This window comes from Phlebotomus papatasi, chromosome 2 (assembly GCF_024763615.1).
Source record: "Phlebotomus papatasi isolate M1 chromosome 2, Ppap_2.1, whole genome shotgun sequence".
Taxonomy (NCBI): Eukaryota; Metazoa; Arthropoda; class Insecta; order Diptera; family Psychodidae; genus Phlebotomus; species Phlebotomus papatasi.
Window position 1 is genome coordinate 105,931,123 of NC_077223.1, and position 18,394 is coordinate 105,949,516.

At 32.2% G+C, this 18,394-nt stretch overlaps 2 protein-coding genes across 8 annotated transcripts in view; both read left to right on the forward strand.

Moving 5' to 3' along the window:
* Nucleotides 1-9,762, forward strand: part of LOC129800644 (neuronal calcium sensor 2) — a 96,981-nt gene extending 87,219 nt beyond the window's left edge. For all 6 annotated transcript variants that reach the window (XM_055845179.1, XM_055845182.1, XM_055845181.1 and 3 more), the window contains 2 exons: nucleotides 5,641-5,769; nucleotides 9,546-9,762. In XM_055845179.1, the coding sequence (XP_055701154.1) occupies nucleotides 5,641-5,769; nucleotides 9,546-9,722 (306 nt within the window). In that variant the 3' untranslated portion in view covers nucleotides 9,723-9,762. The remainder of the gene's footprint in view (nucleotides 1-5,640; nucleotides 5,770-9,545) is intronic.
* Nucleotides 1-18,394, forward strand: part of LOC129800643 (neurocalcin homolog) — a 120,206-nt gene that overhangs the window by 87,216 nt on the left and 14,596 nt on the right. The gene's annotated exons all lie outside the window — the stretch shown is intronic.

Here is an 18,394-nt window from a genome sequence, read left to right on the forward strand (position 1 = left end):
CATTTTGAAGCAAATTGCCAACACTTATGTAGGAAAAACTGTCAAATATGGACAAAAATTTGTCTAGTATGTAGGGTGAGACGGGGTAATTTGGAATCATGTCTGAACTGGAACTGTGAGATTTCCTAAAAGTTTTATATGACAAAAGGAAAACAACAACGAAGAAGTACTCTCGAATGTCAAGTCTTGTACTTCTTCGTGGTTTTCTTTTTCTCTTTAACCTTTCTAAACAATGAAAAGTCTCAAAATTCAAAGATAGACATGATTCCGAATTACTTCATCTTACCCTAGATGCCATTAGTCTTCAGTTTGTTGTGGAAAAAACGAAAGTATCGAGGTCATCGAAGTTCAAAACTGTGCTGTTCCATTTATTAAAATCTCTTCATAAACACTAAGTAAAAATTTCTGCGAATTTTTAATATGATAATTCGAACTTCTATCCGAATTTTATTTTTTAGTCAAGACTCTATTTGACCCCATTATACTTCATTCACAGCTGAAGCCAAAACAATTGAGAATTGATTTCGAAAGCCAATGAAAATATATTTTTACTTCTCGTTTTGTTCGTGTGGGGGCCCAACCTTCTGTAGGGGATACTATCCCGTCAAATCATTGCTCTACCTGCCGATTTTACTCTGAGGTTTTTTTAATTGTAACGGTATATTCTAGCACATTTAGAGAAATTCTGTAGATCTTCGGCAGAATTTCTGCCTGAAAATCTGTAGATTTTCGGCAGAAAGTCTTCCGAAAATCTGCAGATTCTCGGCAGAATTTCTGCATAAGAAATCTGCATAGTCTCCAATGGAGACTCTCCATTGTCTCAACAAAAATATTGTTGATTTATCAAGAAACTGCAGCAGTTACAAAGAAAATGGTATGCTCTGCTTAACAAGCATTACCGATTAAACATTTTAGATGAGTAAAAAAATTCAAGACAAAAATACTAATTTCTTAAAAATCGCCCATGAAATTTTACAAAAACACGAAATTTTCAAGCAGGTCGACACTCTGCTTAAAGTTTTCAGTTCACTATTCTTTACTTATAACATGGCGTCGCAGAATTCTTTATTTTATATAAACACTATAATATCACCAAGAATAACTCTATTGAATTTTGCAAACTTCAGTGAAAAATATTCCATCTTTTCTGACACAGTTGTCTGGAAAGTCTGGAATGTAGATAAATCTACAGAAAATCGGCAAAATATCTACAGAAATTCGTTAGAGTATGCACCAGGATTCGTCAGAAAATCTGCAAAAATTTCTGACGAATTTTTTCCCAAGCCCAAATAAAATTTTTAGGAATATCTACAGATTCCTCGGCAGATTTTCGGCAGAGGTGTAGATATTTTCTGCAGAAAACTTAAATATATCTGACGAAATTATTTGACGGGCACATTGTTGTTGACGTTGTTTACGATTGAAGTGTCAAGGAATACCGAAATTCGAAATGTAAGAACAGTCAGCATTAAAGCGGCGAGTACGTGAACCTAGGCTTTAGGCTTCCGGCAGATTTTCGAATAGGTTTGGCTTGGCTTTGGAGTGGCTTTCTATCTTCGAATAGTTATTACTGAACAGTGCCAATTGGAATCTCATGTAGCATAAGCATATCAGGGCATATTGCTAACTTTACTAATTCATTAGTTTATCTCAGGAGGTGTTCAAAGATTGAGCATAGCACTCAGTATAAGAAAGGAAAAAAAAGATATAAGAACGCAGCAGGAGATAGAAGTCGGAGACAATTTCGTGATAAAAGTCTCTTTTATATGATTAAACTGATAAAAAGGTGACACTACGTTACATCGTAAAATAGCCCAAAAAGCAACATTTGTCTTTCTCTCTGAGCTTTTGGGGGTGATTCTTGACTTATTTTTTCCTAAGCTATCTTGGAAAGGGTATTTTTAATTAGACTAATTTGGATCGATTATAATGACTAGTCTCTTTTACTCTTACTCATCGTTCGCCAATTTTTTCGACACCAATTCTTTGCTTCCCATTTCTCTTCTTCAATCTCAAAGTAATGCTGTTACTTTTCAAATTTTTTCCACTCCAAAAAACATTTTTAAGTTATATATAATTCTTTATAATCATTTTTAAAAATTTCATTTTATGTTTCATTTCATACTTCAGTAGCAGATTCTTTTGGGACTTCTTTTTTGTCTTCAAAATAAGAGTTTTAAAAGAAAAGAAAGTTTGAAAATTTTTCATTTGCTCAATTTGTGAAAATACACCCTGCATTACATTCAATTGTGTTAAAAAGACAATAGAGTTTTCATAATTATTTTCATACAAGAATGGAAAAGCTTAAAATTTTCACTAGGCAATAGGGAATTAAGAAATGAATTGGGAAAATGCAAAAGTAGGTATATTTTGATAATACCACCTCTAACCCCAAAGTTGGAGTAAAAAGAAAGGAATATTGTGGAAAATCTTCAACAGGAGTCCCACCTATATAGCATTGTTTTCTTCACTATGATTCGTAGTCCCCTAACCACGTCAATGCAGTCCTGAGATTTTCATTTGAATTCCCTTGGTGCTTCTGAAACAATAGCACAGAGTTTCCATCCCAGTGTCTTTATCTGAAATGTTGTATCATTATTTATTTGTTGTCTAAATATTTTATAGAAATGACATGAGGATGGAATGATGAAAATACTGAGGATATAACCTAGAGAGAGAAAGAAAAGGATGACAGATTCTGAATTGCATTTTGAATTTATTATTCTCACCATCTATTGCTAACTTATTCGAAAACAGCAAGAACCTGTATATGATATATCTAATACCGAAGAAAATGGAATAAAAGGCAAAACAACAATGTTAATTCATTAAAATTTTCTCTCTAACGTCATCCATATTACAATTTAAACTCCTGAGATCATCAGAGTTACAATGAGAATGCATGCACTTTGAGGTGGGTCGGAAAGCACCAACCATTTTAATTAGAATAACATTTTAATACCCGTCACCGTAACCTAAGTCCTACAGAGAACATACCTTAGAAAATACGGTTTACCAATTTTATCCATATCAACTCTTCGTTTAGGGTAGATGTATTTGTTGTGGCTTTTCATTGCATATATTAGTTTTACTACAATTGGATTGTTGGAGTCTGATTTTTTAATTAATCCATTCGACCCATGTACTAGAAATATTAGAGATGTTCATATTTTGGAACTAGATTATTGTGAAAAAAATCATTTAATGAAAAGAAAGTATTGAGCACCCGTCATAACGGTCACTTAATTTAAATTCTTTAAAATAAACTAGCCAGCGAGCACAATTAGCATAAAAAAATAGGGTTTTCAGCATTTCTTTTGCTGAATCGGTCTGCTGGCCAGTCAGCAGCTCTCGAACAAAAAGTGCTAAGCAAATACATGAAAATGGCACTGTTTAGCGCTCGCGGCGGATGATAGCAGAACTAAACTCTACCGATAGATGGCACTGGAACCCATTTAGCAGATTTTCTTTTTCAGTTTTTCTCTTTTTCTCTCAAAATGAACTTGAAATTTCCCCTGAAATTATTTATCAACTTGGGGGATATTATAATCACGATTTTTATTACCTATATTGCTATAGGATTTATGCTGCGGTATGCTGTCTATAGAGAATGGTCAAATAGGTGCATTAAACATACTCCCGACCAAAAATTCTGCATTTTTTAGTAAATTGCGTCATTATTTTCTTGAGAAAAAAAATTTATTCTGAGGAAATGTTCAGTCGGGGGTTATAAAATTATTCATTATTTATGAAAAATATGTTTTTTCTTTTGAAAAAAGCATATTTTCCTCAATTGCAATTAAATATTGGCATTTTTTTTTAACAGCAATCGATGTATTATGCTCACATTCGATCACAACTATTGTAATTGATCACGAAACTGGATTTTCTATATATTTATGGTAAATAAAGTTGCAGAAGCATTAAAAAATCTTTTTAAAAGATGTTGCTCCCCTACTTAGTAAGTTCAATGATGGTTTTAAACAGGGGCATGACATTTCCTATGTTTCCAATATGTTTCTAGTGAGCCGAAAAATTTTTTGAGTTTATTAGCTGTTTTTTGTCATTGTAGAATAAATTAGTAAAAAATACTAATACAAAATAAAAGCCAATTTAATAGCGAAGAGGCAATCGAAAACCCTAAATTGGCAGTCTACGTAGTTTTGGAGATATCTTGTGAAATGTGTACGAAAACAGGGAAAAAATTACACTAAAACTGGTCGCATTTTTCAGAGCTAATGTCACCCCACTGGTTTTAAAAATAATACAAAAAAATCTATTTGAAAAATTTTTATTAGACCAATGCTATATATTGGTCTAATATAACCAATAAAATATTTTTGGATTATAAATTTTCTGAAGCGCACTTTTGCGTAAAAATTACTGTTATTATCGCGGTATAATAGCAAATTAACAAATTATTGTTTTTCTTAATACTGCACATATTCTTTTTTAAATCAAAAATTTATTCGATTTGATGATTTATTTTTTAAATTAAAATGAAGCGTGTTAATATTTTTTAAAAGAGAGATTTTATATACCTTTTAAGTCAGGAAAATATGCCAATTAGTTGGAAATCATTTTGCGTCGACTGTACCATTAAATGAAAATCATGTAGGCTCTAAATTTCATATGTTTCTTAGTCTTTTAGTATTTAAATGAGTTTCTAAAGCTTTTTCAATATTTTTCGATTTTTCATGAAATGTTAAAATATTTTGAAAATTCTCAAGAATTTCTTTGGTTATTAATTTTCTGATAAAATTAAACAATACAAAAATTAAATTGGTCGGAATGGGTTGAAAAATACATATTATTCTAAATATATTCTAAATATGTTTTATCATTTTTGTGAATTTTTATCTTTTTTCTTTATTTTTTAATGTCAAATGTGGTGATTGTAAGAATCATGAAATTGTAATAATGGAAAGGGTTTACATTTAGCTTCTACTCAATCCCGGCAACCTCAGCAAAGACAAAAACCAAGTTCATTAAAGTCTCTCACTTGAATGGGGAAAAAGAATAACTTTGACTAACTGCCGCTGCAATCGCTAGTGTCACTACAAGATTAGCAGAACTCAACTGAAAATATATATTTTTTCAGCTGATTTGAAAAGGCTTAGCATTTGGTGCTCGCTGGGTATTCCATATATAATTTTCGGATTGTGTAACTGTCTAAGAAAACAATTTGTCACCCAGAATTTCAACTAGCAAAGATAATTCAGGAAAATATTATGAAAACCGAAGCAATGTCAAACTTTCTTTGCGTAGATTCCTGCACAAACTATGCATAACTTTCGGCGGAGCAAGAAATAAGCAACAAAATGTACTTCTACAATTATTAGCGTCAGTCACAGCATGTGACCTGATCCGAATTTTTCCTAGGATAGAGACAGGTAAAATTTCTGTTTCATCCAAGATTGAACTGCGGACTTTTCACTGTCTAGGCGAATACTGTATCTGTGAGTCAAGTTAAAGCGGCTATCCGACTCGAAGGACCAACAAATGTTTGTGTATAATTTTAAAATATCGTACGAAATTTAAAAACAAAATCTTGATTTTCTTATTTTCTTTTGCATGATCTTCCATTTCGTTGCTGTTGCTTATGTTTCGTTAAAGTGGATTTTTACTTTCTAATTACAGGAATTTCTACTGGCAATAGATGTTACATCGAGTGGAACACCAGAGGAGAAGTTAAAATGGGCATTTAGGATGTACGATGTGGATGGAAATGGCGTAATAGATATTCAGGAAATGACAAAAATTGTTCAGGTAATACAAAATGACATGGCTATATAACTCCTATTCTAAGGATAATTGCTTAAGGGAGATTGCCGCGTAGAAAAATATTTCACGAAATGTAACAACAATGACCACAGCAATAATTTATAATTCCCCATCATTAGATGATTTTTCTTCCTCATCTCTTACTAAATCGCCCTCGTACTTTGTATGCCATTTAACTACCCCTTTCAGTGCCTCGGATCTTGTTTATGGGAAAATCTTTTTGCTTGCTTCTGCGCTACATTGGAGAAAATTTAATGTTTTTTCCACACAATTCCTCTCTATTGTTTGCCGTTCTTTTATTCAGCCACACATTTCTTGATAATACCCTTGTGGTATATGCGAAGAATTATTAGGTCAGTCTATAATTTCTGACGCTCTTATTATTGATGCGGACTTTATTATATCACTAAAAAATCTACACTTTCTTTTATTTTTGTAATATGCTTAATTAAATCCATTATTTTGAAGATAATATAGTGCGAAACTTTGTAATTAAGCTCCGTTCAAAAATAATTTAAGCTTACGCCCCATTTCGAATTATTGCTAAAAGGTGCATCCCACTTCTGAAATTGTAGTAATGATTTTTTTGACAAAGTGGATTAGTAATAACCATTCAAAGTGACAATGCCACTCCAAAGCCAAGTAAAACGTATTCGAAAACCTACCGGAAGCCTAAAGTGAAAGTTCACGTACTCGCCGCTTTAGTGCTGATATCATTTCGAATTTCGGTTTTCTGACACTTTAGCAATGTCAACAACAGAATGTAAACGTTTGCTGCGAAAAGTGAATTTCTGTGTGGTTTTGTAAAATTTTAGAATGATAGAACGTTTCAATTGAAATTTCATTCACAGAAATGTCCTTTTGATGAACTTACTCACTTTTATGAAACTCGTCGTTTTAAAAGTTCGAACTTCCAACGGTTTTTTAGATAAGTACCCTCTGATATACCTTCGAATTGGTATTTTATATTTTCAAAGGCCATGCCTGCCTGAACTACCCTGCCCCACATTTATGTACGTTTTGGTCATGTCTTGGGAAAAAAGTGCAAGGAATTATAGACTGACCCCATATGGCTAGGATTAGCGGCAGTTTCATTTCTCCTTGATGAGGGTGATTTTTTTTTGAAAGGACACACATACAATAGAGAGTAATGTTTTTTCCCCTGGTGAAAATATTCATGAAGTCATTTTATTGTGGAATATGTTGAACTCAATGAAATGCTCCAATGAGTGCCCCAAATGTCTGAAATTCCAATAAATCAGTTGATTTGTTTTATTTTTTTTAGTTCTACCAATCAATTTTAGATGATATTGGAATAAAAAATGACGAAAAATCTTTCGACACAAATAGCACAATGATTTATAATTTGAATATGATTTTTTAAAAACGAAATATTTCTTTGAAAATTAAAGAAAACCGGTCAAAATGTCTTGTCTCCCATAATTTGTGTAATAATTGATAAATGTCAACATAGATGAACTAAGATTTATTTGAAGTTAATCAAAAATTCATTCACTATTTCGTGCATTGCAGCTGGAGGTTCCCTAAGATAATAAATATTCGAAGATCACTTTCGAAAGTCAAGTTAGACAGTTTTACTTCTCGTTTCAACCACTTGGTGGGTAAAGTATTTATTTTTCGAATTTCGAAGTGACTCGAATTTCTACTATGAGAACTCAAAATTCTATTTGAGTTTTTCGAACATCAATGGTATTTAGAGCATATATAGTGCTTTTCATATAGTCAGAAGCGAGCATGGAAGCTCTGAGGTTACTCTCAGCTGGAACTTGGAAGATTGTTTGTCACCCAGCAGTCTACACAAGAATATTCGATAAGCCTGTTGGCAGACATCCAGACCTTCTAATGAGGGATGACTTCCACATTGAGGGAAGGCTGCGTAAGAAAATAATAAAAGCTATGTGGTAGAGAAACTGAAACATTTTGACACTTGAGCACTTCGAAATTCGAACATTCAGCCACCTGGCGTAATTATCAAGAAGTAAGAAAGTCTCTTTTTTGGCTTTTCAAATAGATTTTTCAAGCCTAAATTTGATTTTCGAATTTTTGACTTTTAACTGGAACTCTATTTACAACAAATTTTCTTGACATGTGAAGAATGCGAATTCGACTTCGAATGCTTAAACAAAACTTTCACATGAGAATTATCAAACTTTATAAAATGATGCATCAAATCTGAGATCTCACTGCATAGAAAATTCTTCAGCCTAAATGTAGGCAAAGTGTTAAGTTAAAATGTTTTTTCTATGGTTTTCGAAACCGATCTTCGAATAGATTTTCTCTAGGGAAAACTCCAGATATAAATGCTCAGATTAAAGGTTATGTAATTAAAGTTATTACGGGTTTTAGTCCTTTCGTCTTTTTTTTTTATTGATTTTTGAGTGCTTTTGAGTTTAAAACTTTGTAGGGGAATTCTGTAATTTTCATGGCATTGTCACGCGTAAGTCCGAACCCTGACAATGAGCCCAAACATAAGTAGATTTTGATTCTCCAATAGTGTCTTGGATAAAAGGTAAATGGAACTCTATTTGCACAAAAAGTCGTTAAAGTTCGAAGATTTCAAATTCAATTTCGAATTTTCACACTAAATTTTCTAACAAGGTGGGGAAAATTTATCAAGTATCACACTAAAAAGCTGAAAAAAGAGTTACTCGGTGATAATGGAGTGATTAAGTAATGGGACAAGAACAGTAAGCGTCGTTGTTCTGTATTTTTCCTCAAAACAATGTGAAGACCGTCACATTTTGACACTTGAGCAATTCGAAATTCGAACGCCGTTTGGATTCAAAACGTCAATTGTGAGGTTATGTTAGAAAGTTCGTATTCTTGGTGAATGAAAATCATATTTATGTGCTTCTTCCTGAGTGTTTACATACATTATGGTCGTGTAAAATAAAAAGGAAGTATGATACCACTAAAACTTGCGAGAAAGTACGAGAATTTGATTCAAAGTACAATTTAATCTTACACAAATTTCGTTAGTTTTGAAAAAATCGTTAGAATTTGGGAGGTGAGAAATGTCAAAAATACCCCCCGAGCGTTCGAATTTAGGAGACTCTACTGTACCTCAGCCACCTTGCGGAATTATTAAGAAGTAAGAAATTCTCTTTTTTGGATCTTCAAATAGATTTTCGAATTTTTCAAGATCTACTTCTGTACGGAGAGAATGCCAATAGAGCTTTTTTTGTCATATCATATGAGTTCGAAAATGTAATTCATTGAATTTTTATTGAAATCCCTTTACTTGATGATTTTATGAAAATACAGTACGTCTTGGTTGATTTGTTTAACTAAATTTATTGTCATTTTAATTGCCAGAAATCTCAAATGTGACTTCTGGACAAAGTCACGTGAGCTGAAATGGCAATGTCACGGTTACAGAATCGCATTTTCGAAAAAGCTCTCCTAAGATTCAAACCCAATTTGTCATATGGCATCCCCAGAGCGTTAAAGAATTCCCATCCTTTGTGAGTGGATAATATTTGAAAGATTATCTAAAATATTTCTGAAAATAGAAGGTTAAATGGTTAAATGAGTTTTCTAAGTCACTGAAAGTATCAAGCAATTACCTGCAGTTAGTCAATAGTGAACAGTTACATACAAAAATATTCACATGGGAATTTATCTTATATGAAAAGTACTGCAACATTATTTTCTAATAATAAATTTAAGCTATTACCGCTATTACCATAAGAATATACCACCAATCTCCATGTTATTTACTGTGAAAAAAAATTTTGTAGGCTATTTACGACATGCTTGGTGCTTGTTCATCAAATCGTCCTGCCGATTCCGCAGAAGAGAGAGCTAAGAATATTTTTGCGAAAATGGACGAGAACAATGATGGACAATTGACACAGGATGAATTTCTGAAGGGATGCCTTCAGGATGAGGAATTATCAAAAATGTTAGCGCCTTAAGAAGGCCATAGGTTGTTTACATTATACAAAAAAAAAGAAATTTAGCAAACCACTTTACATTTTACAGAAATAATAATGTAAAATACGATAAACAAAAAAAAAGTCAGTGAAGCTGCTTTTGAAAATGTGACTAAAAATTATGATAATATATCACGAGTCAAAAAATTTGAGCATCGGGTACATTATATTCTCAAGAAGATAGAGATAAAGACGAATGAAAGATCTGTTACAAAAAAAATTATCCTGACAAAAATTCTTATCTCTTATGCTATCATTAGGACACTCCCTATTAAGAAGCAAAAAAAAATCTAATTAGGGATGAAAATACATTTTCAATTAATTGAGGCTTTTTTCTGTCTCAGAGAATCTCCCCACTGTACAATTTACATAATATCGTAGGCACGAAAAAAAAATGATATAATTTTATATTAATATTCAATTGAAGAATAATCAACAGGGTGGAAAAATGTTATTTATACATTCAACTTTATCAAGAACTTTTTCTTAATTATCTTTTCGCATCGCTTCACCACTCGTCCCCAATTGTTAATTTATTTATTTGTTATTCGCTAACCTAAGGAAAGATCGAAATAAGATTCTAATTCTTATGATTTTGTAAGCATCCTTATCAAATGCCAAAAATATTAAAGAATTTCAATTACCTCTTTAGTACATTTTCATTCCTTAATTATAATTTATATGACAATTTATTAATTTATTTATTATGAATTTATTATTATTACTTTTGATTTTAGTCTCAAATTCGTGCAAAATGCAAGAGGCTTAATATAATAAATTAATGAGCAAAGTTAAATGCCAAAAAATCAATATATCCACTTGTCATATCTTTTCATTTTAAATTCTTAAAATAAATTACATACAGTGGCGGCCAATATAATAGAATCAGCTTCGCAAAGACCACTATTTTACCTTTAGCATTTTTGTTTATTCAAATTCGTTGAAATAATTTTGATATAGAAATGTTCAAATAGGGTAAGGGCTCATAATTTTGCCCAGTCTGCTTATAAGCATCGATGTTCCAAGTTTGGAGTGCGATATTTTCAATACTAATTGACTTTTTTTGTTACTCTCTTTTCAAGAGGGTTGTTTAGAAACTTGCCTAGCTATTTGTCGTCTTTTTTTTACTAAAATTAGTTTTAATACGTTTAAAAATGAATTGATTTGTAGAGGTGAATTTGGCTCATATTTTGGACAACTTGGTTATTAATTTGGACAGCTTGGCTGTAAATTTGGACAGATAATCCGCCTCAATAGAATGCCCATTGTTCTTTATTTCATGAACCAATCTTACCAAGTCCTCTTCCTGTTCATGTAAAGGAAACGTAGAATGTCACAAGAAGTCCGGAAACTTTCCGTATCATTCATTAAAGTGAGTTGACTTCGATACTCCAAGTACGTGCGGATTCGCTCATTCCCTGACCTTTCCGGGAGCCTTTCAGGGCATTTCTCGCTACGTCTTTTTCGTAGAGATGATGCTCCTTTGTTTCTCCAGGCATTTGTCCAACCTAGTCATCACAAAAGCTAAAACTTCACGAAATTTCGTGAGAAAAACACCTGTCCAAAATAAGGAGTATCACCTCACTGTTAAAGGTCTTAAAAAAATTCCAATTTTCACACGAAAAATCTAACTCACAAGGCAAATCTCACTTGAAATCAAATATACAAATCACCACTAACGTGAATCAACACAATATTCAATGAATATTCAATAATATCACTCAAAAAAGCGAAGAAACATTGTTAGTACTTCACCACATCTAAATTAGACTGAAGTACACAAGAAGTTCTGTCATATTTTTCGTAAGCAATTGCTCACACTGAATTTTCAACAAAGCAATTTCAACTCAAATCATATTCAAAATTTAACGTATTTAGTTTTAAAATCTTCCAAAAAGAACAAATATTTAGATAGAATTCATTATTCATCAAATATTGGAATAAATATCCATCATTTTAATCGATTTATTTTTAGTGTCCAATTTTATCCCCAAAGTGTCCAAAATAGGAAACTGGACAAAATTATGAGCCTTTCCCCTAATTACCTTACGTCATATAAGTATTGTTTTGACCGCTAGAGGTCTTTTTTTCACAGAATACATAAATAGTCTAATTTGGTTTGAACAACACGATAGGATCACTTTCATTTAAATTAAAGAATGTGGTTTATAAATCGAATAGGTTTAAATAAAGCCATATTTAGAAACAATAAATGACAGTTTTCCAATTTTTTTTTTACCGAACAGAATTTCACTATTGTCGTATTCTGTGTAAAATAGAGACCATTAGCCGTCAAAACTACCCTTATTCTACAATTCTAATAATTTAATGACTTCTACTTCAGAACTAAATCAACAAATTGTGAAAAAATACAAAAGTTAAAAAAATATAAGCTTTGCAAAGTGATTCTATTATTTTGGCCGCCACTGTAGGTTTCGGCTAAAAATTTTTAACACACACGGCGATAGCTAAAATTCTCCCTCAAACTAGAAAAAAAAATCAGTGAGAATCCCAAGTCAGCTTATAGTAGGTGTGATTCATTGCAAATTCAGCTTATCTTTGCATTGCAAATCACTGACAAACTCTCGTTTCAGAGAATGTTTTCTGCAAATTTTATATTCTCTTTACGTTTACGACCGATAAAAAACATTCAGTTTCAATACATTTCCCGTATTTTGGAATAAAAACTCAGTATAAAAATTGATGCTTTTGCCATGGTTTTCATAAATTTACATAAATAGGGTGAAAGGAACACCTATTGGCACTTTAAGAACTTGTAATCCGACCTATTGACACCTGACTCTGTACCATTTGGAATACGAAATTTGAACACTTATCCTTATCGAAAAACGTAGATTAATAAAAAAAAGTCAGATTACTTATATTTTATTAAAAATATTAAGTAAAATTGAATATTTTGACAAAAGTGTCAATAGGGGTCCCCTGTCGAAAAGGTGTTCACAAAGTAGATCGACGGAAACACTGGAGCTCTTACTTTTACCAATTTTCTCTACAACCGACGCAATGTTATTTTAACTTTTTCGGATTTCTCTCAGTGAAGGTACTTTACTTCCCTCCATTTATTCAAAATTACACAATAATAATATTACTTATTTTTAAATTACAAAAATTTTTTTTAAATACATATTTGTGTAATTTTATGAAAAAAATCGTGGTAAAACACAAATGAACCATCATTCCTGATATTGTTCTTTCACTGTGCGAGCTATTAATAGGGGAATGTTGGCATGGTTCGCACAGAGTGAGCCTTAAAACAACGCAAATTTTCTCTTTATTTACAAAGAGCTAGTTCGTCATTTCTTAGCCATAAGACAAATAATTATTAAGTTCATGAAACGAGATGAGAAATGGTAAGTCAGCTCTTTGCAAACAAAGAGAAAATTCGCATCGTTTGAAGGTTCACTCTATGCGGACCATGCCTACATTCTCCTAAATTCCAATAGTTTTTCTATAAATTTTCAAAAGTATTTTTTGTATAAAATAAATTTCCAACGGAATGACAAGTTTTTGAAATTTTTCTAAAATCCTTTTAAAGAATTTTAGTTTGAAAGTGATGAAATGCCACATATTACGGAAGGGAGAATTCTTCTCAATATTGTCGATCAATTTTTTTACTTTATAAATATAAATGTATATCAACATGTTGAGATATATTGCAAGATATCAAAAATTCCAACTTTTCCCTCATCGACCTCTCTTCAACAGGGTAAAATACTTCTTTTATAAATTTCTCTCTTCCTTCAAGTATCATTCATCTTGTGCTCACAATTAAAATTGTTTTTCATATTTTCGGAGTAGGAAAAAGGCATTCCAATGAATATCAAGAATTAAAAAAAAACACAAAAATAGCGAAATATCGTGTACAGAACGTAAGGAATCCCAGTAAAAGTTCATATTGTATGAATTGAAAATATTAAAAAAGAAAAAGAAAAAACGCTTTGATGACCTTTCTCCTTCGTATTTACACCGTTCTTCACGTTACCCTTTCATTCCATCTACCCTAAATTAAAAATTAATGAACTAATTATTACCTGTAAATTACATAAATTAATTACAAGCCTTTCCTTTCACAATATTCAAACACAAGAGAATTTATTTTTGTTGCTCTTTGTTGTGATTTTGCATCCAAGAAAACTCGATAAAAGAACCAAAAATCTAATAAAAAATTTACATGGTGAATTTTAGAGTATTAATGATCTAAACTTCTTTAAAAATAAAATCAACTCTCTAAAGACAATCTCTAAAAAAAAAACTTTTTACGGAGCAAAGAATGGCTATATAGAAGAATGATAAATTTTATTGGTAATTGTTAAAGGTGACATTTTTAAGGATAAAAAATACAAGAAAAAAGTAATCACACATTTTTTCACTCCTAAATTGCAGTGTCTCATGTGAACTTATACTTTGAAAAAGAAAAATAAAAGTTCTTATCACAGAAAGACGGCAAAAAAGGAGAAAATTACATGATATCAAACTCAATTTATCTATCAACGAAAGAGATACACAGTCAATATGAGGATATTTCATTCGCTTCACCAGTCTATTCTGGTAAAATGCAGAGAAAATTCCCATTTCACTTTTTTTTCCTCATATTCACCCCTTGCCCTACCCCTCCCTCCAACATTTTATGATACCGCACATTTTCCCAGTGAAAATGATAACAATAGATACCACGGGTGAATGCTGAAAAGGACACGAAAAACGACATGTTTCTACAATTTCTTGACAATTGGTATTGTTTTCAAATGTCGTGCGAATGCTACCTATAATCACAAATATGAGACACTGCAAAACCAGGAAAAATGTGCTAAAAACAAAATGCAGTTTGTGAAAAAAAAGATATACACGAATTAAAGAAAAATATGGAATATGCACTTTAGCATTACACACTGTATCCTTTTCTTTCTATTAAAAATTAGAAAATTAACTCATGGGATTATTTTTTTAGAAATTCACTAACTGTATCACTTAAATTAGGGATGCTAATAGCTTAGTGTACTTTCTTCGTATTCGTCTACTGTACATATTAATACAATGTACGATATGTTCTATTGAACTACTTCGAAAAACATAAATGATTGATACTGATGACCGGAAGTCAATATCTTTTTTCATTCGGTTACTGAACCAGTAATGGAGAGACGTAGAAAAATAAAAATACAGTGCAAAATTTCGGACAGTTTGAAATATCGGACACTACTTCTGTTTCTCAAGATAGATAGACAAACAAAAGAGATACAAAAGAACATCGCATTTCCAAACAAGATCCCATTGAAAAATCCTTAAAGGGGAAACTGGGTGTCCGATATAGCATACAAAGCAATATCTTAATTTTTGTTCAGTTTTAAATACAAGAAAAACTGTCATAATTGATATGACTCAGGTCTACATGCAAATTGTGAAGCTAAATTGCATTATAGTTAAATTTCCGTTCCATTATAATGAAATAGTACACTATTTCAAAATGGGACACTACTTCAACATCGGACACTACTTCTGTTTCTCAAAATAGATAGATAGGCAAAAGAGACACAAAAGAACATCGCATTTCCAAACAAGACCCCATTGAAAAATCCTTAAAGCTATTTGGGAAAGTCAAGGCACTTAGGGAAACTTGGTGTCCGATATAACATACAAAGCAATATCTTAATTTTTGTTCAGTTTTAAATATAAGAGAAACTGTCATAATTGATATGACTCAGGTCTACATGCAAATTGTGAAGCTAAATTGCATTATAATTAAATTCCATTTTGAAATAGTCAAAAGAAAGCTTGTTTTCAAAAGTGTGCTAATTCAAAGATACCCCATTTCCCCTATTAATAAAAATTTCAGTTAAAATAAATATGACAAAGTACCTATCAAGGTTTCAAAGTACACTTCTGAAAAGTGATTCAGAAAAATTCTTAATTTGCATTAAAATATTACATTTCAAATTTAAGACTTTGGGGCTAAAATGGGTTAAAATTTTGGGGTCCGAAATTTGGCACAGTTTTTAGAACATGTTTTTAGTACATGACTATTCTTAAGAACTGGAGAAAACACTCTAGACAGCAACCACCACAAAGTAAAGTCGATACAGCAGGACTTGGGAACAGTAAGGTGCTAAAAAAGAACTTGTTCATTTTGCATCAGAATAGTACCATCATGATGCTATTCCAGTTAAAAATAAAAAAGGAAGTCTCAGAAAACGCGTTCGGAACAGGGTTCGGTCCAATGTAAATCCTTACGGGCTGGGAAAAAAATGAACGCGGTTCAAACAATAGTTCTCAATGGTGGCCACCACTTTCTGAACATTTGGGAGGCCGCCACCGTCGCGACATCTCGAACGGAACTCCCTCGTTGCTGTGCTTTCTCTTGAGCATTTTTTAGCACATGACTGTTCTCAAGTGCTTCTGCAATATCGACTTTTCTTTGTATTGATTTCTGTCATGACTGTTTTGTCCAGTTCTCGTCGTGTTCTAAAACCAGCAAACCAGAAAAGTCAACAAAGCAGAAGGATTTGAGAACAATCATGTACTAACAAATGTTCAGGAGAAAGATTTCTTCTTTAATTTTAAAACGAAATGTCAGCATAAGGCCGACTTCAGATATCAGGCGAACTAATCACTAGGGTAAAGGCTCATAATTTTGGACAGTCTGCTTCTAAGCATCGATGTTCCAAGTTTGAAGTGCGATATTTTCAATACTAATTGACTTTTTCCGTTACTCTCTTTTCAGAAGGGTTGTTTAGATACTTGGCAAGGGTTTATTGTCTTTGTTTTTACTGAAATTAGTCTTAATACGTTTAAAAATGAATTGATATGTAGAGGTGAATTTGACTCTTATTTTGAACAAATTGGTTATTAATTTGGACAACTTGGCTATAAATTTGGACAGCTAATCCGCCTCAACAGGATGCCCATTGTTCTTCATTTCAAGAACCTATCTTACCAAGTCATCTTTCATTATTATTTATTCATTATTCATCAAATAGTGGAATAAAAATCCATCATTTTAATCAATTTATTTTTAGTGTCCAATTTTATCCTCAAAGTGTCCAAAATAAGAAACTGGTCAAAGTTATGAGCCTTTCCCCTATACCTTCGTCGAGGACTTAGCTGAGTTTCCAAATTTTGAGGCTAACTGCTCTAATTTTTTATCAATCATGATTTTTTGGAAAAATTTTACTTAGGATTGAATTGTTAAAGATAAATTACCAATTAGGCTCTCGAAAAACATCGAAATTGCTCGATATTTAGGATTTTGACACCTTCGGGAACTGGGCTAAGCCTCTAGTCTGAGACCTCATTACATAACTCAATCTTTTCAGATTAATACGGGCTTCAGACCTAAGGCTTAGCCATCTGGCTTAAGTCCTCTAATTCCTTATCAGGCATGATTTTTTAGGGAATTGTTGTTTATATTTAAATATTAAGGGTAAAAGATCCATTAGATTTTGGAAAATGAATTTAATTGCTTGTTATTTAGATTTTTGAGACCTTGTTCAAACTAGAGGTTTAGCCTACTTCCAGAACGTCTTAAAATCTTAAAGAACAATCAATTAATTTAGTTGTTTTTAGAATTCAATAGATTATTTGTGTTTTATAATACAATTCTAAGTCACAATTTTATGAAAAATCTTGATTGATGGCTAAGCCGGCAAAGCCTTAGGGTCAGTGTGCCAAATTTCGGCATAGTTGCATGCAAACGCCAAGGTCTCAAGTTTTAAATGCTATATTATTAATGCAAATTGAATATTTTTATTACTTCTTCTTAAGGAGTGTTGCTTGGAACCTTGTAGACAGTTTATCGTCTTTATTTACTCTAAAATCATTCTTAATACATTTTAAAATATCTATAAATTTTGACATAGATTTGGTGCCTTATTTCGGCCACCTTCATTCTCATAGTTCTTTGCCCATCGGAAGCTCTTCAAATGTCTTTTTCATGTCATCTCGTTTATCGAAACTACATTTTTTGTTATTCTTTTGCATTGTATAATCTCTACAGTATGTAAAAACTAAAAATTCATGGAAATTCGAGGAACAAAAAAGATGGCCGGAATTGCAAGCTGGCCGGAATTTGGCACACTTACCCTAGGTCTGAAGCCCGTATAACTCTTGAGATTCGGTATCGTATAATGCAAGGGCATGATTTAGTACTTTAGCCGGTAGCAGAGATTTCCCCTAACCTATTAGCGTTACTCCTAATATGTCAAGGCCTTACAGCAATCTACCTAGCACAAGGAAAGCTTTTAGGAGAAATCGGTGCCGCTCCTAGAAAAATTTATAATGTCAATTCGGAGGGTTTAACCGTTGGGAATGAGCTATAGTACCAATACTTTGTAGCCATGAAAAGGGTTATTCGCTATTTACTGGGCTTTCATGACTTTTTGCCATTATTCATGGCACTCCGTTGCAATGAAGATTGCTTAATTAAATCGCAGATATTCTCAATAAAAGTAGATGGATACGAAGAAAGGCACTGCGTTATCTAAATTGCTTAGACTCTTCATGGGAGTTTCCTCATTAAAGAAAATTAAGTCACAAGCAACTATAGCTAGTTGCTAATTATTAATGTACACTTGTTGACTTTTGGTGCTCATGAGTAAATACTATAATTTCCATTTTAGTATTTTTTTTTGCATTTACTT